Genomic DNA, 25,634 nt, shown 5'->3' with positions numbered 1-25,634 from the left:
ATTTAGATCGATACAAATAAACCTGACAATAATGTACATTTTGTTTAAGTTATTACAAAATCTGCCAAATATGTAATGCAGTTTCAAAGTGAATTAAAAATGCTAAAACTGCCTTTCTCTTTAGCTTTTCTTTTTGCTTTCCCCCCATGTTCTTCTACTTCGGTAGAAACAGAACATGTTGTTTCAGGACATTCCTTAGAACAAATGTTGTAATAGTTTTTGGCTCTTAATCATTTGATCTGATTAAAATCAAAGAAGAAGAATGCAAGTTATCCAGTGCAGTGGACACATCTAATGCTCACAGGAGGTAAAATGATCCATTGTTTGGCAGACATCAGCTCTACACGGTTTTGTCATTGAAATAGTGCTGTACGTACCTCACTCTTCCAAAAAAGTGAATCCAGATGTGTGGTTTCTCCCGCGGATGTGCAGTTTTCCTGTGTGCCGTGCTTTAGTGAGCTCACGGCATGGCCTGCTTTTTAAATGAGTGGGAGATCCACATTACTCTGATGTCAGACCTGGTCTCCACCCTCCGGCCTTTCCCTTCTGTTTTTACGGGAAAACTCAAAGCAGCTGTCTGGATTGAAATAAATAATACAGCAGGTTTCCCTTTATTGGTCAATATCCAGACAGATATGAGAGTCCAGGGGTGTTTGTGACCCCTCAAGTCTTTCTTTATTGGGTTTAAATCTTGCTTGGCTTGGTTTATTTGTCCATTTTAATGCTCTGAATCAGAGAAATAAAGTCATGACCTTGTGAAAGTGTGTTTATAAACCCACTGACATCCCAGCTGCTGCTTACATCATTATGGAGGTGAAAATAGAAAATTTAGATTTTCAAGTGATGAATCTTTGCCAGAAACTAATCTTCTGTTTTTGCATTGTTTGCTGATTTTACTTTTGCTGTTCAAAACTGAGGTAAACATCTCTTTTAGAGTCAGGGACTCTAATAAGTATTAAACTTCATCTTTAAAATGTGATCAGGCTTTTTTCTGACAATTTTTGCCTGGCAGTAACACAGGTATTTTACACTGTAATTATTTTTTTAAGTTTATTGACATTAATGGAGTAAGTTTTACAATACAATACCATTTCAGTCTTTCTACTTCATAATTTTCTGTTCAATAAAATGTTACTTGCTGTTTCTTTGTAACTAATTGTGAAATTGACTTGCAATTTCTTAGGGGAAAAAAATCTTACAGCATAGCAACACCCTAGCAACCACCCACAACCTACTGAAGAGCATGTAAAAATGTTTCTTTATTTTCTTGATGATAACAGACAAGCACAATAAAGCTGATTGTCTTTTCTGGCTAACGGAACATTCGCAGATTCCTCAAAATTCCTCAATTTTGAATAACATTCATCAAGTAACATTAACAGAAAATTAATTCAATGTTATCCGGTCATGTGTCACTTTAGTCGTGTGTGTGTATGTATATATATATATATATATATATATATATATATATATATATATATATATATATATATATATATAGAGATGTTCTGAACTTTATTGTCTTCATGATGAAAGCTCAGCTCTGATGGGAAGAGTTTGTGTGGTGCAATTCCAATGCTGTTTCCATTTAAAAATCCCAGTGGAGGCAAGTGGACACCACAAAGCCATTATTAAGGCTGAGCTGTGCGTTTACAGACCTCAAGATTAAAATCACTTCTCAAAAGTGTCTTATAGCCCCAAATAAGAGTGTCATTTAGCACTTACTGAACACTTACAGTTATTGCTCTGTTGAGGATATGCAGCTGTCAGACGTTACTAATGTAAATCACACTAATGCTAATGGATCTCTGATAAGGGCTCATTATCATTATGCACATTACTGTATTTGATTTGCTATGTTCAGAAAGGGCATACTGTGTATACACTGTGTACTATATTTTTAAAATAATATATTATGCAGTGATAAACACTGAAAACTGATGTCAAGTGAGGACAAGAAGTTTGGCATTTTTATCCGATTTTGAACAAAACTGTTTTGGCAGTTTGAGCAATAAATAGACAGTTCAAAAGTTTTGTAACATTAAAAATGTCTTTACAGTCACTTCTCTTTCAATCACTTCAGTGCATCCTTGCTAAATAATAGTATATTAATTTCCATAAAAATGTGCACCAGAACAACTGTTTTCAACATTGATAATAATCAGAAATGTTTCGAGCAGCAAATCAGCATATTATACTCATTTCTAAAGGATCATGTGACTGAAGACTGGAGTAATGATGCTGAAAATACAGATTTGATCACAGGAATAAATTATATTTTAACATACAGTTGTGGTCAGAATTATTGGAACCCTTGGTAAATATGATCAAAGAAGACTGTGAAAATTAACCTGCTTTGTTAATCCTTTTGATCTTTTATTTAAAAAAATCACAAAAAGCTAACCTTTCATTGGATAACAAGAATTTAAAATGGGGGGAAATATCATTATGAAATAAATGTTTTTCTCAAACACACGTTGGACACAATTATTGGCACCTTTTTATTCAATACTTTTTGAAACCTCCATTTGCCAGTTTAACAGCTCTAAATTTTCTCCTATAATGCCTGATGAGGTTAGAGAACACCTGACAAGAGATCAGAGACCATTCCTTCATCCAGAATCACTCCAGACCCTTCAGATTCACAGCTCCATGACGGTGCTTCTTCTCTTCAGTTCACCTCACTCATTTTCTACAGGGTTCAGGTCAGAGGACTGGAATGGCCAGCAGAAGCTTGGTTTTGTGCTCAGTGACCCATTTTTGTGTTGTTTTTGAGGTTTGTGTTTGGATTATTGTACGGTTGGAAGATCCAAACATGGCCCATTATAAGATTTCTAATAGAATCAGTCACTTATTGATTTTTTATCTGTTGGTATTTGATAGAATCCATGATGCCATGTGTCTAAACAAGATGTCCAGGACCTCCAGCAGAAATATAGGCCCACAACATCACAAATACAGCAGTATATTTCATTGTACACATGGGGTACTTTTTATCCCTGTGTTCACCAAACCCATCTTGAGTGTTTGCTGCTAAATAGCTCATATTTTAGTTTCACCTGACCATAGAAGTCAGTCCCATTTGAAGTGCCAGTCCTGTCTGATAACTGAATATGCTGGAGTTTGTTTTTGGATGAGCTAGGAGAATTTGTCTTGAGATCCTCCCAAACAACATGTGGTGATGTAGGGGCTGTTTGACAATTATTTTTTAAGGTTTTCTGACCCCGAGACTCAACTATTTTCTGCAATTCTCCAGCTGTGGTCCTTGAAGAGTCTTTAGCCACTCAAACTCTCCTTCTCACCGTGCATCAGGACGATATAGACACACATCCTCTTCCAGGCATTTTCATTACATTTTCTGTTGATTGGAAATTCTTAATTATTGCCCTGATGGTGGAAATGGGGATTTTCACTGCTCTAGCTCTTTTCTTAAAGCCACTTCACTAATTTGTGAAGCTCAATTATCTTTTGCTGCACATCAGAAATATATTCTTTAGTTTTTCTCATTACGATGGATGATTAAGGGAATTTGGGCTTTGTTTTCCCTCCTATTTATATTTCTGTGAAACAGGAAGCCATGGCTGGATAATTTCATGTTCATAATCACCCTGGAGTGCTCAAAATTGTGAATATGAATGGGAGTATACTTCAGAGATATTTTACTCTTAAGAATTTCTAGGGGTGCCAATAATTGTGTCCAACGGGTGTTTGAGAAAAACATTTATTTCATAATGATATTTCCCCCCATTTTAAATTCTTATTATCCAATGAAAGGTTAGATTTTTGTGAATTGTTTAAATAAAAGATCAAAAGGATTAACAAAGCAGGTTAATTTTCACAGTCTTCTTTGATCATATTTACCAAGGGTCCCAATAATTCTGACCACAACTGTATATTCGTATAGAAAAGTTATTTTAAATTGGAATAATATTTTACAATTTTACGGTTGAACTGTATTTTTTGGTGAGCAGAAGAAACATCTTAAATTAAAAATAAATAAATAAATAAAATCTGAATTGTTCCCAATTCCTGACCAGTAGTTTAGATCATCCCAATGTGCCACACATGCAAAAATAGCATGTTTTGGATGCATATTATATACTGCAGAATTCTGAATGGTGCATGTGTCCGATTTTTTTCTGATAATAGGACAATGTCTGGGTGAAATTATGTGGTTCAGAGGATTCAGTTCTGGTCTGTAGATTCAGCATCGCTCCCTTGAGAAAGACACTTAGTCAAATTGAAATGCGGTTCAAAAACAATTTTTCTTGCATAGTCTGATTTATTTATGAGTCAAAAAAGAATGTTCAATGAGAAGAAAGTGCAGGTCCAGGCCCGTTCATTGGGAATCGGTTGATTCATGAAATAGGCTGGTACTTACTAGAATGTCAGATGGAGCAAGTTTAGCATGAAATGAGATCAGAAACAGTATTAAAAAGCTAAAAGGGATCATGATGTTGAATGAAAAGGAAAGCGAGTTGTTGCATTTTGATTGAAAGATTGTGAAGACCTTTTTTCTTTGTGTAAAGAAAGCAAACGCAACCAGATTTCTTTCTTTGTTTTGTTTGATATCATTGCAATATATTGAGCCAATATCGATGACCCTCTGAGATGCGGAGTTTCATCAAAAGCAATAAGTGAAGAGAGTCCGGGAAATACTGGACATGTTTGGAAACTTGAGCAGATGGAAATGATTTACAGAGTTCCAAATCATATTTTCAAGCTTAAATCACAGTCAACATGTTGTGTAAATGTTCAAATGTTGTGTTCAAATGACAATTTCATTACATCCGATGGGAATTCTGAGGTGTTTTGTTGATGAGTAAACACCCCATTGGATCACTAGGGACTGATGGGTCACTTTCACTACTCAGACTTTAAAAACTTGACACATACCAAATGTGTTAAAACATAAAAAAGGTAAAAATTGTATCTAATATATCACCATACTTCTCCAGTTGATTGATTACATTAAAAAAAATACATTAAAACATTGCTAACTTTTTTTGTATTACAGGTTTTGAAATGTTTAGTTTAGATAGGGCTGGGCAATATGGCCAAAAAAATTATCTTGATCAAATTTTTCACTTTAACGAAGTGAAAAACTTTATACTTAAAAAATGTAAATAAACAAAACAAAATTAATATCTTTAAAAAATTCAATTAAGTCAAAAACTATAATAGTGTATCAGTGATACTAAAATAGCACTAAAGTGCTACAGCAAAAATGCTAATTCATCAAAATTACAATCTGCTTTTCATAATACGGGGAAAAAAAGCCAATTTAAACTAAAATGCATGCAGAATTTGAATATCATCCAGTGAAAAGAAACCATAAGTTTATTGGCTCCAATTTGCCTAGTTTTCAGAGTCGTTCCCCACTTCACCCAGCACCCAAAACCACAGTCACATTTAAAGTCCAGAAACATGTGTGCCGGCTGAACGTGCTCATGCTCATGTCTGGACGGCATGGAGTCATCTTAAGCTAGTACTGATTTCTAATGCTGTCTGTCTAACTCAGTAAAGCTCTGCCGGCGCTCCAGACGCACCACACTGAACCAAACCAGAGAACACAGAAGTTTCCACAGCGCACTCAAATGACCTTCGTGAAGGAAACGCTCTTGAACGTAACTGCTTTCTGCCAGTAAAACTCTAATTATGCAGTGCTGTTTGGACGTCTTCCAGGGTCTAACCCTGATTTTAAAATATGTTACCAGGGTGTTTATTTATTATTTTATTTTTTGACGTTGCATGGCAATGCAAAAGTTAAACTAAGTGTTTTTTAAAACCACAGTTTAAAAATAAAATGCTCCATTCGGTTCTGAACAATACCTCAAACAATATTGTGTGCTATTTTTTCTTCTTTGCTCAGAAGTCTCCATTCATTCATTCACTCACTCACTCACTGGATGGTGAAAGAATTGTAATACCATGTTGGTTTGTGTTTTTTACATCCTACCATGGTATTTCAAATTGTTTTTATATTTATTCATTTAGCAGATGCTTTTATCCAAAGTGACATTTTTAATCATCATAAATAATAAGAATGAAAACTAGAAAGAATAGAAATAGAATGAGGGAGCTAGGGTTAGATGGTAAAGCGAGGTGTGCTCTGATTGGCCAGCTATCTAGTGCGTTGTGATTGGCCGAATACCTCAAGCATATGACGGAAATATTACGCACCTTAGCATATTTGGAAACACACAGCGTCTCCACGACAACAATACTACAGCGAGAATAAAAGTTATGCCTTCTTGTTATGCAAATCTTTCCACATCGTAACGTAGATGTGTGGAGGCGTGTTAAAATGAGGTGTTTTAGGAAGGCATGGTTCAGTCTTATAGAAAGAATATCACTTTGGGTTTGAGACTTTAATCTTTGCAAACTTTAATAGACCTTATCTATGCACAAACAGCTTTAACACTCCAAAGAGAAAGGAATTGTGTCACATGACCTCTTTAAAAAGAAAAAGAAAACAAGTACATAGAAATAGAATAGAATATAGAATTGAGAATGCTAGTGTTGGAGGAACAAGTGTTGATTTTGGTTTTATCTATTTTATTATGTTTTGGACATGGTAATGCATAGGTACAACCACACTTAAAAAAACTATATACATTACTACATTAAAACCCCCGTTCTTGTTTTTTTTATTATTTATAACTATTTTGTGCCATGTTTCCTAGTTTTCTCAGAATGAGGTTATTTATTTATTTCAGACAGCATGTTTTTGGTTGTTGTGGAGCCGTATGGCAGTTGTGTTGTGATCTCTGAAGCACCATCTTCATTAGGGAATCTCTTTTGAGTGTCTGTGAGCGGTTCAGATGTTGTAATGGCTGTTCTCTGCTGATTTAGGAAGCTGCATATGGTCGTGTCAGGAAGTGTTTGTGATGGTTATAATGTCACGTCAGTTTACAGACACACTCATCACGTTATATAAGTGAAGATAAACACACTCTCCTGTGACATGATGGAAAACTTCAGCTCACGATTTACACAAGGAACAGTTCACCCAAAAATGAAGACACTGTCATTATTTATTCTCATCTACTCACACGAACACTCTGGAAAAAACTACAAGACTCATCCTTGTACCTGATTTAGTCCTAAACTGTACAGTACTTCAATATAAAGTACATAAACTTGTACATATTAGTACCTTTTCAAAGGCCCCAGTTTTGTACAGTTTTTCTGAGAGTGAAGTATCATATGCAAATAATGTTATTATATTTAACTAATGGCTGTTTTATTACTGGATGAACTATTCTTTGAAGTGATTTCTGTTCATTCAGTAAATCGTCATCACTGTTATTAGAAGAACCTTAATTCAGGATTTGTTTGCAGTAGTTATTATCATCATTTACCATTTTTATTGTGAATCATAGTTATTATTATTGTCATTACCAATCAATATTATACTATAGACTTCAGGTTATGTTGGTTAAAGTGAACTCTTTAAGCATCAGCGCCCCCTGCTGGCTCACATAAGTGTTGTAAGGCACAGCTCATACAGTACAATGTTAAATCTGTAACATCTTCATTAGAAATTTATAATTATTTTGAATACTTTGTCTTAATAATGGCTTTTGTCTTCTCCAGATATTAACTGATGTACTGGAGTGGGGTGTGGATTATTGTGATATTTTTATCAGATGTTTGGACTTTTATTCTGACGGCACCCATTCACTGCAGAGCATCCATTGCTGAGACACTTATGCAATGACACATTTCTCCAAATCTGATGAAGAAACAAACTTTGAACTACATCTTGGATATCCTGAGTGGGAGTACATTTTCAGCAAATATAAATTTTTGGGTGAACTATTCCTTTAACATGTAGAACTGCCAGCACTGATGCATTCTGGGAGGTTTAACGTTTATGTTGATCCACAATGCATATGGGAAGTGATATCATGTATTCTGAGAAACCTGAGAGCTTCTGATTGACTTTAGATTGATTGAGCTGACAATACTGTGTATAAATAGAGCTTGTTAAATAGGAACACATCATCATATGGGCTCATTATGAGGATATCAGGTTAATATTTCATCCAGCTGAGGACTGAATTCATCACTGACGCTGATACAGCCGTAATCATCTGTGAGATAAGAATTAGGCGACAGGGAAACCAGAGGGATGCTGGTTGTTAAGCTTTTAATAGTTGTTCACTTTTCACCCAAAAAGCTACAGAAACATATTCATTCAACTGTGGTTTTGAACAATATATTATACACAAACTGAGCGTTAACTTTCTACACTTTTTATGATCTGGTCATGTTTGTCGAGAGCTTAAGAAAAAAGGCCATGAATAGCGTCAGACAGGCTTTACAAATAAAAGCACAAAAACCTTGTAAGAGGAAAATATAATGGGGGAGTTTCATGCACATTGTGTCTTACAGTTTTACTGTACAGTAGTCTGTATGCCTGTCTGAACACAATCCATTATAAATCAGTGTCTTCAGAAATAAAGGATGAATTTAAGTCACTTGAGTTCATATTGTGCCTGTTCAAACTGAACAATGAGCATATTCCCTACAGTAACTCTTTATTTGCATATCCTTAAGAGTCTGTTAGTGTCCTTAATTAGAGAGGATTAATCACCATGGCAACAGCTGCTACTGGACCAGAGATGATCAAAGCCGGATCAGCGTTTAGATGCTTTCATGTCATATGGGAGATGCCATGGGGATTCAGTTCTCTTTATCATATTGGATTACTCTGATATTTGTTAGTGTGAAAACAACATTTGACTGAATATACGGTTGCTAATCACATGAGCATCTAAATGTACATAAAATGTTGATTTTATTGGATCATAAGTAGAAAACCAATGTGGAGTGAAACTGGCTCTGGAAATCACTGGACCGAAACCAGGGTTATTATTGTTATCTAAAAGTAAAACCATAAAATAAATAATTACTTAAAATAAAATAACTGTAACTCCAGTAATTATTTAAAAAAAAAATGATTTATTGTTTTATTTCATTATTATATATTTTAAATAAAATATTTAATTTTATGTGTTATTGTTTCACGATTGAAACAATTTTACATATTGTTTAGTTTAACTTCATGTACTAAGATAATTAAAAACTACAAAGACATATATATAAATGAATGGATGAATAAATATATAAATGAAAGAAAAATGCCAGAAACACTCAGCAAAAACATTACTAAAACTTAAAATTTAAATAAAAAAGGAAAATATAAAAATAAAGTAATTTTTTAATGTAAAACTAAAATAATACCAATAATGTATTTTTGTCATTTTTAGTGTTTTTATTTTATTTTTTATTAATTTCTAATTCAGCTTTATTTATTGTAGTACATCAGGTTAAATGAAAATGAGAATTGATTCCTTGGAAACTAGCTGAATTTTTTTTTTATATATAGTTCAGTTAACATTTATTTTATTTGAAGTAGCACACTTTTTATGGTTTTATTTTTAAAACGAGGCTCTCTGCAGTTGTATGATTAACTAGCACTTCTCAGAACTGCGTCTGCTGTCTCTGGAGATGTTTAGGGACGTCCAGTTCTTTCAGTGAACTGGATCCTCTCATATGTTCACGACTCAGTTGTGTGTGGAGCTGCACGTCTCTGAATGATGAAGAGAAACAACTAAATAACAGTTGTATCTTCACCGAGAATCTTACATAGCTGTTCCGTCCTCAGAAAGTAAAAGCATAGACGACCCCGACCACCACGATGTTTCCGATGGTGGCGATGATGGCGATCCAGAGCCAGACGGCGTCGCTGGACACACGCTGCGGCGCCTCCTGCTGGACAGGTGCTGATGATGCAGGAGGTGCTTCGTTCACGCTGGCCGAGGAGTTAAAGAGTGAGTGCTCCGCGATGCAGTCGTCCAGCGGAGATGCATCCATGAACGCGCCACTCATCATCGGAAGCTGAAACACACAGAGGTCAACAGGTCACTGGTTATGATTCACAGGAGTTTCAACTGAATTTTTACCTGGATTTTTAAACCTTTGTGTAGGTGGATGCTATTGTGTCCCTATAGGTTGCTAGGGTGCTCCCTACACTGGGTTAAAAACAACCCAACTTAGGTTAGTAGTGTTAGGGCGATTAAACGCATTCAAAAGAAAAGTTTTTGTTTGCATAATATATGTGTGTGTGAAACATGTGTCCCTTTAAATAAACATCAACAACTCAGGTTCATTTAAATAAATCCCCAAGATTTATTGATGGCTTTACAGAGTTGTTTTATTACACAGGACACCTTACACACAAGAGTTGAGCATCAAACCATGCAAAAAAAAAAGCAAACAAATCACACAAAACCCTAAATAAATTCAAGACACAAAAGATGAACCTTGTGATTCACACCATTCATCAAAGTAAATGACGTGCAAAAAAATTGCTCAGCTCTGCTTAAACACTAAGCATACAGTGTCCTTGTACAATATATATAAACAGTGGGGGAAACAAAAAAATACAAAAGACAAAAGAAAACTAGTCCACTCAAAGGGCCGTTCCTATTTCTTTGGCCCAATTACCGATGCAAATACCCCGGTGGACTAGGCAAAAAACCCAAACCACATTTACATGTCTATATTTATATTCATATATTCTTCTGAAATATATACATGCATGTGTGTGTATTTATATATGCATAATAAATATGCACAGTACACATACATATTTTAAACAAAAACTTGTATTTTGGATGCGATTAATCGTTTGACAGCACTAGATTTGGCAACCCAGCACTTACTAAATATTGGTCAGAACACATGCTGGAATCACACACAGAATTTCTAATTAATAAGCAAGAACACCCATAGACAAATATATAAGACAAATTGAATTTAGTTGGGTGAATACAGCATATTGCATACATTTAAACTTGTTTAACAAGCATTATAGAAATAAAAACTGTAACATTTAAAAGAAGCATTTTAATGAATATTCAAACATTCTCTCTAATTCCTTTTCCTTGTCGCCGAAATCTGAGCCGGTGAAGTGCTGCTGTTCGCCCGGGGAACTGTGAACTTCAGACCGCGACCTCGTGTTTCACTTGTAGCTGAAAGATGTCGCGACTGACTCCATAACCTGCCCATAAACAAACAGTACTGAGATTAGAGAACATATGTGTCACGTGTCGGTTTCCGTTTAGTTCCTGTTTGCCCTTATTTGGTTTTTCCTGTCCTAGTTTAGTTAATCATCGTTTATTCCATTCACCTGTTTTATATTAATCATCTTGTTTGCTCTTTTGTTCTCGTTCCTTTATAAGTCCTCAGTTCTCCCTTTGTCTTTGCCTGAGTTTAATGTTAAATAAATGGATATAGCGTGTTGATGCTACTTTGTTCTCCTGGTCGTTTGTTTTATGTTCTCTACAACCACAAGATCCTGTAACAGAAACTCAGGCCTATACAGAAAATGAGGAGGCGGCTGATTTTGGTTCCCTGCAAGGGAAGTCCGGGGATCATCAGTCTGCTTCCGCCACCCGCGACGAAGATGGTTCTGCCGCCCGCTACGATGATGACTCCACCCTTGGCGAAGAGTGTGCCGCCGATCGCGGTGAAGATGGGTTGTTTCATTGGAGGGAGAGGAGGGGTGTATTAGTTTCAGCTGTGAGTGCGTGCCCCTGCCACTAACCCAAAGGCTGGGTAACACAAAAACTACCCAGCAGGCTCAACCCAGTGGTTGGGTAGAAAAAAATAACCCAGCAGAAAAACTACCCAGCACCTGGGTAAAAAATATTCAAAATAACCCAGTAATAGAACCCAACAAGATGAACCCATTCGGCAAAAAATCTTTGACATTCTCACTCTTCTGCTCACGTCACTAACCCTAACTGAGTAATGGTAGTAATACTTTGTTACTTAGAAAATACCACAAGTAACATCATTGGGTTTGCGATTTTATTTTATGAGTTGCATGTGAGGAATATCTGTATACAGACTGACCAAATATTTCTCAGAGCGTCGTCTTGTCTGTTTTGAGTGGTATAGTTAAAGGAAAACTCATGACAGCTGTTGCACACGAGAGCATGTTTGTGGCCTCAGGCATGTTTCTCAGGGAACTCACGCTTCATTAATGTGCCATAAATATTTAGAAAGTGGGAAGTGATGGTGATTTATTGAGTGAGACAATCAAAGCCCAACAGCGCCGGTCACTGGAGCGATAAAGAACCTCGTCTCACGTCTGCTGTACATACAGTATGAGTCAAAGGAAGTGTGATCTTTTAAAATAACACAGAAAGCCTTTCCTCAGAAAAGGTTTGGCTGGTAGATTACTGTAACTACACAATCTGATTATAAGCAGGAATATTTAAATACATTTTTGAACAGTAATAATATTTCCTTTATAACTTTTGTTATGAAGCTTGCTTTTAGCTTTGCATTTGCAGTACTAAGTGAAGCCAAGATCAGACTTTAGCAGTGTAGTATTGACAAGACATAGTGTTATTTCAGTATTTTGATTATTGAGATCAGATACTATTATACATTTGAATAATAGATTTACTTTTCATCTTTCTTAGTTTTAGTAATTTTTTTTTTTTTTTTTTCATTTTGTTGTTTTATTTGAGATTTTTTTTGTTTATTAATCATTTATTTAAAAATATTTTTGTAAAATATTCAAGTACATAAAGGTAAATGAGAAATTAGTTTAGTAAAATAAGATTGTTTTGAAGTATTTTATTTAATTTTTTTTTTTTTTTTGTTCAAGTAGCCTAATATATATATATATATATATATATATATATATATATATATATATATATATATATATATATATATATATATATATATATTAGGCTACTTGAACAATAAATATAATATATTAATATTTTATATATATATATATATATATATATATATATATATATATATATATATATATATATATATATATATATATATATATATATATATATATATATATATATATATATATATTTTATGGTTTTAGTCAACTATAACGACCCTGATACACTAACTGTGCTCGTTTGTCTCAGGCTAATGATGAGGCTCTTCAAGACCTCTGTGTTTACACATTACAGCGGATGTGAACCGTTCACCTCGCTGCTTTTACAGCCCTGTAACTTATTGATTCTGCCACACAATCGATAAATGCATGACTAATAAGGGTTGTGGAGTGCTGGACGAAATACATTCTAAGGATAGGATAATAGGTGGTGTCGTTTACATGGGCATACATTTCAGAGACTACATCCTCAAACAACATTAAAACATTTTAACACTGAGCTCAGATCATCTGGCTGTAACAGATTCTCTGTTGTTCTGTGTGAGATGGAAAAACTACAGATTGCAGTTACATCCAGATGCAAACTGACTCTGCTGTGAATTTATTGTTTGTGTTTTTACTTAGTTAAATTTTTTTTTCTTCATGGCAGTTTATTAGTGTCGTACCATTTACAATATAACAGAATGTCACCGAATTTAGCTAAATTTGGATGAATAAATGGAAAGAATGCATGAATGAATAAATAAGATTTAAATGTAAAGTTTATTTTCCAAAAAATGAAAGGAATTTCTCAACTTCAATTTGAAAAGAATACTGTTTAATGCATTAATTTGATCACCACTATGATGTTGATAAATAACAGTGACCTCTGGGACGGCTCATGCTGCTGACTCACTGTAGTACAAACTTCATTTCATTTCCTATTTCCCTATTCCATTTCCTGTTGCGTGAAAGACAAACAGTCAAAGTGCAAAGAAAAATGAAACTGTACATCAATGAGAAATGATTTGCAATACAATAATTCAACTTATTTTATTTCAGTTAGTGGTTAAAGCAAAATTTCTCGTTTAACTTGAAGTACTAAAATAATTAAAACTAAAACTAAAATGTATAAAAAACTATATAGACATATTAATAATAATAACTGAATAACCGAAAATATAAAAATAAAATGAAGTCATAATATTAACAGAAACTATAAAAGTATATCATTGATACTAAAATAGCAATGGCTTGACCAAATGAATGATGGGAATGAAACTTGTGTTCTGACACACAACAGCAAGCAACATTACAAACCAATGTGTTTGCTTTTTAAGCATGCATTATTAATAAAAGAAACAATATTTTATTTATGCACAATTGTACTCATTAGAAGTGGAAAAATTCAATATTAAAACTTGTTCTTATAAAACACACCCACTCGGGGTTTTATAATGTCATTTCAGTATTTAAGCCTTTGAAGCTGGAAAAGAAATTTGACTTGTGCGTGAAGAGACGGACGGCAGTGGAAAGAGCTTTAAACAAAAGCTTCATTACAGCCGTATGACAAATGCATTTTCAAATCCACACTCCATTCAGCTCTCTGTCATGTTAATGACTTTTCCTGATAGAATTGACCTACTTCTATACTGAATTACTCAAGTGGGAAATACAAAGTATTTGGACAGTGAAAGCACATTTAATGTCCGCGTGTAGTCAAATATCAGAGAAAGGGTTTCAGAGTGATTCAGATGGTGCACCATAGTAATATCTGAATGTTTGCACTGATAAATTGTTTACATCTCGCAATTCTGACTCTTTTTCCTCTTTAATTCCGAGTTTACTTCTTGCAAATAGTTTCCTCCACAAAAAAAAATCTCAGTTCACAGTTCATTTTGTTCTAAAATGGCAAGTTTATGTCTTGCAATTCTGACATTATAACTTGCAATTCTAAGAAAAAATTAAGATGCAAACTCAGAATTCTGACTTTTTTCCTGCAATTCCTAGTTTACACCTCACATTTCTGACTTTTTCCCCCTCAGTTATCTCTTGCAATTTTGTTTTTCCCTCCACAGAATAAAAAGTAAAAAGGTTTATTGAGGCTTTTTATCTCACAATTCTGACTTTTTTTCATCACAATTGTGAGTTTATGACTTTTCTCAGCATTAAGTTTACATTTTGCAAATTAGTATTTTTTGTTTCTGCCACAGAATAAAAAAAGTAATTGCACCTTTTTTGTTCTTCACAATTCTGACTTTATAACTCACAATTTAAAAGAAAAAAAGAGAGAAAAGTGAGGATAAGATTGTGAGGAGTTTGTCTCACAGTTTTGCAGTTCTGAGTTTATATCTCACAATTCAAACTATTTTTCTTGCAGTTGTGAGTTTTTATGCCACAAATCTGACTTTTTCAGAATTGCAAGTTAATTACTACAAAAAAAAAAGTCAGCATTGTGAGATTTCTTTTTAATTTTTTATCCCATGGTGGAAAGAAGCTACATAACAAATACTACATCACATACTATATGAGTTTAAAGCTGTAATCTCAATATGCTGCTGTGACTTTATAAAAGTGCTTTGGTTTCAGAAGAACATGAGCCTGTGGTATAAAGATGTTCTCCAGACGAACGGCCGCTGGTGTGCTGGAAAGCCCTGAGCAGGTGTCCTGTTCTCCTGCATGGGCTATTAGTGAACACACACACACTGAACCTGATTCCCAGTGTCCTGCTCACATATGACTGAGGGTTTGTTTCAGGGGAAACAGGGTCATTTTGGGGCAGCAAGATCTAGACAGAACATGTAGTGACATGTTTGTAGCATATAACACCGAGCTGTGTTTGGATGAAATACTACCATACCGCTTAATGCATACTGCGCATTATTTCATGCACAGTGCTTTATATGTAAGCAATATACATTATGCAGTAAAATGCTGTAATTTCCATGTACAAAGTAATGCTTTCCATAGAAAAGAGTACTGTGACTCCATAGGGAAAAAAAAGAAAATAATTTGTCTTGGTGACAGAAGCTTCCAGTACACAGACAGGATGACACGTGACAAGACACAGATAACAAAATAAATATGTGAAAACATTTGCACAGAACAAAAAGACAATAGACAATAACCTGTATGTACAGATGTGCTATGGGCTAATTTAATACTTCTCAGATGTTTCTCCTGAGAAAAACACCCCAGTAATCTGACATGTGTGAGTTTTAGAAAATATCTCATTTATGTCTCAAACTCCGCTCAGATTTCATACGGAAGTCTGTAATAAAAAGTCAAAAATATTTCTTATCAAACTATCTGCTCTACAAATTCATTGTAAAGCTCTATACTCTTACTAGATGACAAATATTGACTCCTTTTGGACAATTGTTTTAAAATAAAATGTTGTTTAAAATGAATAAATAAATAAGTTAAACTTAGAATAAATTAAATGTTGACAAATACAATCATGATAAATGTTACAACTGAAAGATTTAACATTTATTTAAAAATGTCAAGATTTAAATTACAGTAATGAGAACTTGTGTGTAAATTTGCTTACTTTTTATTAAAATGCATAAGAATAAACTTTTGTTACTTGAAGTACGGTAAAATAAAATATATTTAAAAAATAAAACTGAAATAAATAATAAAAACTATTTGGACATATTCAAAAAAGACAATAACTAATGGAAATTACAAAAAATGGAAAATTACTAAAACTTTAAATAAAATTAAAATGAAAACGGAAAATACAAAAATACAAACACAATCAAAATATTTAAAAGAAATGGCTTGTGATGTTTAGTCTGTACCTGAGGTAAAGTTGGCAAAAGGTTGAGGTTAAAAGTTGACAAAACCTTATGCATAGTAATTATACAGTCTTTCTCTTCAGGGAAAATGGACCAAAAAAAAAAAAACCTCTAAATATCATTGATCTTAAACAGAACATAGCTAATTGTATGTCTGCTCATGCTCACATTTGGGTCATATTTTTCATAATCTGTGATTGACAAGCCATCTTTAACAATTATCACATCATTTCATTTGCAGGCGGTGTAGTTTTCAACTTCACTTGATCAACGGCAGGATCTCCAGTGAGGCGTTATGATGTTTGTGACAGGACACTAGAGGAAGAGATGGAAACAGACCTCCAGCAACAACATGACCGACTTCCACAAGAAGAAGAAACGAGGTTTGGGGCTAAAAGTGATATTTTCATGAATGCACATTAGCTCAGTCAGACGGAGGGCACCGATGCATGTCTGTGAAGCATCGAGAGAATTTCCAGGGAATAATATCAGTTTTAGAGCTTCATGCAGATGAATTTTGATAATATTGCTTATGTTTTGTTTTTTATTTCCTGTGCATCATCAGTGAAAATTAAGGATACTCTGAATACATTTTGGTTACATTTAGAAAACGTTTTGCATAATATTATGAGTGTTACTGCAACACTCTTTGGCTCAAACGGTTTCACTGCATCAAAAACATATAAACTCAGAACTGCAAAGTATAATTCTGAGAAAAAAAAATCTTATTGTAATTGCACCATATACAATCTCAATTGTGAGAAAAAGTCAGAATTGTCAGATAAAGAGTCAGAATTAGCTTTCTTTTATTTTTTTATTCCTTGACAAACGTGTCACAATTCTGCCTTTCTTTTTACAATTTTTAGTTTATATCTGAAGATTCAGGCTATATTTAATCTCAATTAAATTTTATATATATATATATATATATATATATATATATATATATATATATATATATATATATATATATATATATATATATATATATATATATATTATTCCTTGGCAGAAACAAGGGACAAGAAACTAATTTACATCTCAGAATTCTGAGTTTCTATCTTGCAATTATGAGTTGTGAATCATGATCAGAATTGCATGAAAAAAAGTCAAAATTGTGAGATAAAAAGGCAATTATTATTATTTTTTCCCTCCCTGCAGCGGAAATAAGCTTCCATAAAAAAAAAAAAACTGAATGTAAAATGAGAAACAGATTATTGAAAAGTAAAAGTGTAGAATGGGGGACTTGATTGGACTGTGAAATGTCTTTTATGGCACGTTAAAGTGTAAAAAGGCAAGATTGCAACACCATAATCTGTAATCAACAACACTGGAACAAAGAAGATCCTGTGAAGCTTCTAAACATGAACTTTCTCTTCATTATTCATGTGTGTGACGTGGTATTCAGCTCTGCCGTGAATCAGATGTTTGTCCTTCAGTTTGAGTCAGCTGTGTCTCGATAGAGCTCTTGCAGATTCAGTTCAATCCACAGTTGTACCAATCAGAAGCTGATTAGAATAATAACTCTATATCCCGCTGTCCTTACAATAACTCAATTTCCTTCAGTTTGTGTTATGGGCCGTTTCATGGATGTCCGTAAAGCAGGTGATTGACCGTTCAATCACAGAGCAATCTAAAGCTTTCCATACAAAAGATTACTGTGGTGCGACTACGATTCTGCAAATTAGATGCTTCTCAGAGATGTGTGGGTTTCAGAGGAGATCGCACTAATGTTTCAAATTTGCTCAAGAGACCAAAGTCTGAAATAAAAATCAGAAGTCATATTTCTCATCAAATGATCTAAAAAGCTCTCTAAATTTTGCTCATTGCTCTATTCTCTAACTGGATGACAACTATCGGTTCATTTGTGTCTACTTTTTAAATACATTTTATTAAAAATAAAAAGGTTATATGATTTTATAACAAATTAAAATGAGTATAAATTAAATTCAGTAAAACAAATATTATAATGATTAATGTTTTACAGTTTAAAGATTTAAAATGAAAGATTTCTTCATTAAAGTAATGAGAATTTAGGAGTAAATGTGTGTTTCACAAAAATAATGTCAAACTGTTTAAAAGTGCAATAAAAAGTCAGAAGTATCAATATGAGCTATTTCTCATCAAAGGATTAAATTAGCTGCTCTCCAAATTCAATTTATAGATGGAATACAACTAGTGAATTATTTGGGTCTATTTTTTAAGAAGAAAGCTATGTAATGATTTTAAAATTAGCATAAATTAAATGCGGTAAGGCATAATGTGTTACAACTTTTTTTTCCAAATTTTTTTTCCAAAACTTATCTTGATAAATATGTTACAATTTTAAGATTTAAAATTGATTTAAAAAATGTAAAGACTTTTGCATTACAGTAATAGTAATGTCAAAAAAAAAAAAAAAAAAACTTTAATTGGCTGATTCGGCCTAATTTTTCTTGACCAAAATTGCGTTTATTTAAACGCAGAACGTCTTTACAAGCACATCAAACGGGAGACGTTTCAGACGCACGCTCCAGCTTCACTTCAGCGGCAGGCATGAGTCAAACGAGCGCAGAAACTGTACTGCACTCGAAACTGTTCAGTGTCATTTCAAAGCGGGAAAGAAACTACAGTACAAGCATGCAATGCCATAGTTATGTTGTCAGTTAAATCATGAAGTTACCAAAAAGGCGATTGCCTGAAGTCATTCGAGAACATGTCTCTGAAATGCTGTGGTTTCCCAAACTGTCCTGGAGCAGCTCAGCACTGTCCCCCTAATCTAACCCACCCGATTCAACTTGTAAACTGGGTCAGAATAGTACAGAGATGTGAGAAAATACAAACACGATGCGTGTCAGATCCACAGTGGCGGTTCTTAAACAGCCAAAAAGCCTAATAACCCAGCTGATATGATGTCTTTTCATCAAAAAAAAGAAGAGGAAATCAATATCTTTTGTAGCTTTAAGGATTCATCTACAGTAGGTCTATATTTAATTTAAAATTATACTCCATTAAACTGTAATGTTGAATGGCTAGTCAATGGATGAATATTAGGAAAAAAAATTAAAAACAATTTCACGGAGACAGTAGTATTAGTATTAGTGATACTGGCCTTCAGTCATAAATAATATTCCATTATATGCTACAGATATTAAAAATATACTGTCTTTATGTTGTTTCTACATTAATTTAAGGATTGAATATGAAATTATTGCAATAAAAAAAATCATTCTAAAAATTTTAATGTTAGGTGGAATTAATCGATTAATTTCAGAAAAAATGTGCGATTAATTCATTATTTTTTTTAAATCGATTGACAGCACTAATATATATATATATATATATATATATATATATATATATATATATATATATATATATATAATATTTATTATAAAATTTATGGATATTTTAGGAGAACAATCTGAGAAAAAGTTGACACTTAATGGAGGCGTTACTCAGATTTCCATTGAAGACATTTGAGATATGAAAAAACTTCTGAGATGGTGTTTTGAGGTGAGGCTAAAATAAGAAATAAATTATGAATGTGATGTCTCAAGTAGTTGTGTATGTGGACATTCCTCTAGAGCATGGATAGGTAACGTCGGTCCTGGAGTGCCGCTGTCCTGCAGAGTTTAGCTCCAACCCTAATCAAACACACCTGAACAAGCTAATCAAGGTCTTCAGAATTACTAGGGCTACATGCAGGTGGTTTTTTTTCCAGGGTTGGAGCTTGACTCTGCAGGACATCAGCATTGCAGGACCGACGTTGCCTATCCCTGCTTTAGAGAACCAAACTAACCTCATGTGTTTTAATGCATCAATCTCCAAACATATTAACATGTTTAACTCACTTTAACTAACTTAACTCAGCGTGCCATGCATCGCAAAGGATTTCTTGTAGCGCTGAGGAAGCTGGGGAGCAGAACTTGTGTCTGAAGCATCAGTAGAACAAGAATTACAGTGTCTCCAAACAACACGCCACTGAAATACAATTCATAAATGACTATGCCAGCGATTCCTGCTCTCCTAGTGCTCCGTTCTCAGTTTTTCAAGCACTGGATTCATGAGCAGGTCATAAATAATGTTGACAGCATGAAATGCATCAGAGTTTACAGTACATGATGACCCCTGTACAGTGACACAAAAATGCATTCAAAATGTGTGAATGTCAATGCATTAGATACAAAATGTGTCCCTGGATCACAAACCCAGTCGTAAGTAGCACAGGTATAGTTGTAGCTATAGCAAACAATACATTGTATGGGTCAAAAATAATGCCAAAAATCATTAGCATCGTAAGTAAAGATCATGCTCCATGAAGATATTTTGTAAATTTCCTAACCTATAATATTTTAAAAAAACTTTATTTTTGATTAGTAATATGCATTTCTAAGAACTTCATTTGGACAACTTTAAGTGTGATTTTCTCAATATTTAGATTTTTTTGCACCCTCAGATTCCAGATTTTCAAATAGTTGTATCTCAGCCAAATATAAACCATACATCAATGGAAAGCTTATTTATTCCATTTCAGTTTCAGTTGTCAATTTCAAAAAATGATTGGGATTTGGGGTGAGAGAATGGATGAAACGCATTTGTCCGTGTTTCTCTCCGTCTCGAATCGTGCTCACGGAAAGCACTCGAGAAACAGTATCTCTTCCGCTGCTCGGTACGCTTTTTTTTTTTTTGTCTCAAGCAATAGACTGTATGACATTCACATTACATGATTTGACAGATTTTTGTAGAGAGGGTGACAGCGCACCGCATTAAAAGAAATTATCATGTTGTCATAACCGCTGACCAAATTCAAAAACAAAACTAAAATTAAATATTGTGTCTTTGAGAGCAAGGGGGCCCTCTGGTGTTTCGGAGGCCTGACGCAGCTTGCGTATTCTGCGTATAGGGAGGATCGGCTCTGGTCCAGGGTCACAAATATAAAAAAGTTTATTAGCTGAAAAGAAAGATGCATAAAGACACTTTGCAATCAAAATATTTGAGAAAAATAAGTTTGGTAAAAGTACAATAGATTGAATATGAATATCATTTGTAAGTGTCCAGATACTTATTATAGGCCACTGTGTGTTTTATGACAAACACTAAACACATCTTCACTAGGGTTATTATTGTTTAATAAAATTAAACCAAAATATTTTTTGTTAACTGAAATTGAAATAAAATATAAATATTAAATGAAAAACAGAAATGAAGCACTAAAATTACTAACTGGAAATAAATAAAAAACTATAAATAAAATCTAAATTAAAACTGAAGCATACAATAAATTAAACATAAATAGTATTTTTTAATTAATAATAAAAATGACAAAATCACGTAACATTGCTAAAACGTTTTTTACAATTGAAAATGAAAACTTAGCATAAAATAAAATAAAATAAGTATTTATGAAAAATGAAAACAATGAAAATGAAAATTAAATGAAAAATTTTGTATTGGGAGCTAAATAAAATAAGCACTAAAATTACGACCTAAAAATAACAAGTAAAACGGAAAAAAAAGAGAAAAAAATGACAAATCACATAAAATTACTAACAATTTAGATAAATTCAAATGAAACTTGAAAATATAAAAATAAAAGCTATTATATATTATACCAATAAAAGTGTATAAATAATACTAAAATAACAGATCTTCACTGAAAAACAAAAAAGGTGTAGGATTTACTTTGAAACAGTTTTCACTCAGAAATTGCTAGTAAACTTCACAAATAATTATAAAGAATTGGTGAGTAATATATTGAAATAAATGTGACCTTTTGTAATCAAAATACTAAAATGGTATTTTCTTGTAAAACATACTTAATCTATTTTATTTTTGTAGCATTTATGCTCCATAATAGTAATCTCTGTATGTGTTTATACCCACATGTTATTATTCAGCATGCACTTTCTGGATTTGTGGTGAGTAAAGTGTGAACTCGTGACTGTGCTGTGTGTGTCTGTGTCGAGCGCTCGCGGCACTGAAGAAGCACAGAGGAAAGTGACTCTGGAGGGTCACTGGAGCCGCGCTGATGCCGCCGGGGGCCCGTCTGACACTTTTGCTCTAAGATTCATTCCTGCTGTTTGAAACGTGAGCCGCCGCCGCCGCGAGACTTTCTCTGAGCGATGATGTGGGACACTTCTGATTATTCAGCACCTGCTGTCCGCTCATGTTGGAGCTGGTGTTGATGGCAGATGCATTTACTCAGTCTGATATGGAGTTTGTGAACAATAGTGTTTTTCACAATGTTCGATTCATGAATTATTTCTTGCAGTAGGTATGCTGCGTTCATTTGCAATCGAAAAGTCATCAAAAGATAAATAGTTGCAATTGTTCGACTGCTTCTGACGTGCATTTCAACAATTACATGATACACAATCAGCCTGGTCTTGATAAAACACCTCTCTTTTAGTCAAAATGCCCGAAGAGTCTAAAAAAACAACCATTTTTCTTCATTGATATGTGATGTACCTGAATAAGGAGTGTTCATTCATTTACACATTCTTTCTTCTCTGTGAAGGATGCTAAAAAATTACTTTCAAATAAGACATAAATGGTCTTTGCAAAGTGAGTTCAAATTAACTGTTGAAATAAAAATGATTTGTTCTTACAATAGAAAAATATTTCATTGAGAAAACTTGAAGACTGTGACATACTCTGACCCATAAAATAAATATCTTCACTGAAAAAAAAAAAAAAAATGGTGTAGGATTTACTTTGAAACAGTTTTCACTCAGAAATTGCTAGTAAACTTCACAAATAATTATAAAGAAATGGTGAGTAATATATTGAAATAAATGTGACATTTTGTAATCAAAATACTAAAATGGAAATGTTGGCCCATATTGATAGGATAGCATCTTGCAGTTAATGGAGATTTGTGGGATGCACATCCAGGGCACGAAGCTCCCGTTCCACCACATCCCAAAGATGCTCTATTGGGTTGAGATCTGGTGACTGTGGGGGCCATTTTAGTACAGTCAACTCATTGTCATGTTCAAGAAACCAATTTGAAATGATTCGAGCTTTGTGACATGGTACATTATCCTGCTGGAAGTAGCCATCAAAGGATGGGTACATGGTGGTCATAAAGGGATGGACATGGTCAGAAACAATGCTCAGGTAGGCCGTGGCATTTAAACGATGCCCAATTGGCACTAAGGGGCCTAAAGTGTGCCAAGAAAACATCCCCCACACCATTACACCACCACCACCAGCCTGCACAGTGGTAACAAGGCATGATGGATCCATGTTCTCATTCTGTTTACGCCAAATTCTGACTCTACCATCTGAATGTCTCAACAGAAATCGAGACTCATCAGACCTCATTTCCAGTCTTCAACCTTCCAATTTTGGTGAGCTCGTGCAAATTGTAGCCTCTTTTTCCTATTTGTAGTGGAGATGAGTGGTACCCGGTGGGGTCTTCTGCTGTTGTAGCCCATCCGCCTCAAGGTTGTGCGTGTTGTGGCTTCACAAATGCTTTGCTGCATACCTCGGTTGTAACGAGTGGTTATTTCAGTCAAAGTTGCTCTTCTATCAGCTTGAATCAGTCGGCCCATTCTCCTCTGACCTCTAGCATCAACAAGGCATTTTCGCCCACAGGACTGCCGCATACTGGATGTTTGTCCCTTTTCACACCATTCTTTGTAAACCCTAGAAATGGTTGTGCGTGAAAATCCCAGTAACTGAGCAGATTGTGAAATACTCAGACCGGCCCGTCTGGCACCAACAACCATGCCACGCTCAAAATTGCTTAAATCACCTTTCTTTCCCATTCTGACATTCAGTTTGGAGTTCAGGAGACTGTCTTGACCAGGACCACACCCCTAAATGCATTGAAGCAATTGCCTGTGATTGGTTGATTAGATAATTGCATTAATGAGAAACTGAACAGGTGTTCCTAATAATCCTTTAGGTGAGTGTATTTTTGGCATTTTGTCATTATTGTAATGCAAATAAATAAACAAAACATAAAATAATAATAATAATTTTAACGTATCTTCGTAGTATTATATATGTATTTTTATGCATTTATTTTATAATGAATTAATATTAATATTAATTTGATTAATTTATCTATTTTACTTTTCATTATATCATACAGCATTTTTTTGTTTTGCAATATTTGTTTATAGTTAATATATCATTATATAACATTTAAAATTTTTACATAATTTTTTTTAAAAACATTTTAACATTTTATTTAAATGGACTTTAAAAACAGACCCAAATTTCTTAATAATTGTCATAGTATGAATATATAGGTATGAAGTGAATGTGGAGCAGTTCAGATCTCATGTTGAAAACTGTTTGAGAACATAGCGAGACTGGCTTTGGTATCTTGGCTAGTCTGAGCACAGTTTGGGACATGATCTCTCTCCTGAAACTCGAGAGGAGACGTGAGACTTTGTTAACCAGAATAAATCCAGTAAATATAAATAAATAAATATACATAAGTATCAATATTAAATATCAAAAACGTAAGCCAGTAAACTAAGCCAGTCTCTCTGGTACTGGTTAAATTGTAACGAAAGGCATGAAGAAGCTGTCAGAAGAAGTGAAATCACGTCAGTGGATGGATGAGGATCTTGAGCTCTAAACTCACATGTTGCACCGCTTTAAAGTGAACAGGTTGATGTTCATATAAAACTCATATCTTTAATGCATAATGCCAAACATCTCATACCTGCGCAGCCATGAATGAAAGATCCATGATGATCACGTGTGTGTAATTCCTGGACGAAGTGATTCTTCAGTTCCTCAAGGGATTTTCACAGCAGAAACGTCTCCAAACATCCTCCGAGTTCATCCTTACAGATCCATCATTAAACACAGAGATCATGAACGACTGGAGATGGAGAGAGCAGAACAGAGAGATGAACACAGTGTTGTAGCTGTGAGAGACTCTCTCTGTGTGTGTGTGTGTGTCTCTCTCTCTCTCTCTCTCTCTCTCTCTCTCTCTCTCTGTGTGTGTGTGTGTGTCTCTCTCTCTCTCTCTGTGTGTCATGTCACGTCATGCGTGATCACACTTATAATGCCTGAATGATTTCAGTTGCTGTTAAAATTGTCAAGAAAATGTCCCAGTCTTCAGGATCAAAAAATAAATAAACTGTTCTTAAAATGTTTTTTTTTTTTTTTTT

The 25,634-nt window shown here is 34.1% G+C and overlaps 1 protein-coding gene across 1 annotated transcript; it reads right to left on the bottom strand.

The window, feature by feature from the left end:
• Positions 1-9,672: 9,672 nt before the first annotated feature.
• LOC306886497 (uncharacterized protein C14orf132-like) lies at positions 9,673-25,207 on the bottom strand (the record flags this gene model as incomplete). The annotated part of the gene is made up of 2 exons (XM_079443640.1): positions 9,673-9,909; positions 25,181-25,207. 2 exons carry the CDS (start codon positions 25,205-25,207, stop codon positions 9,673-9,675), a joined length of 264 nt encoding a protein of 87 aa, XP_079299766.1.
• Between the last annotated feature and the right edge of the window lie 427 nt (positions 25,208-25,634).

Source organism: Barbus barbus, assembly GCF_936440315.1.
Source record: "Barbus barbus genome assembly, chromosome: 20".
Taxonomy (NCBI): domain Eukaryota; kingdom Metazoa; phylum Chordata; class Actinopteri; order Cypriniformes; family Cyprinidae; genus Barbus; species Barbus barbus.
Note: the sequence above shows the minus strand (reverse complement) of the source record. Positions and strands in the feature narration are given on the sequence as shown.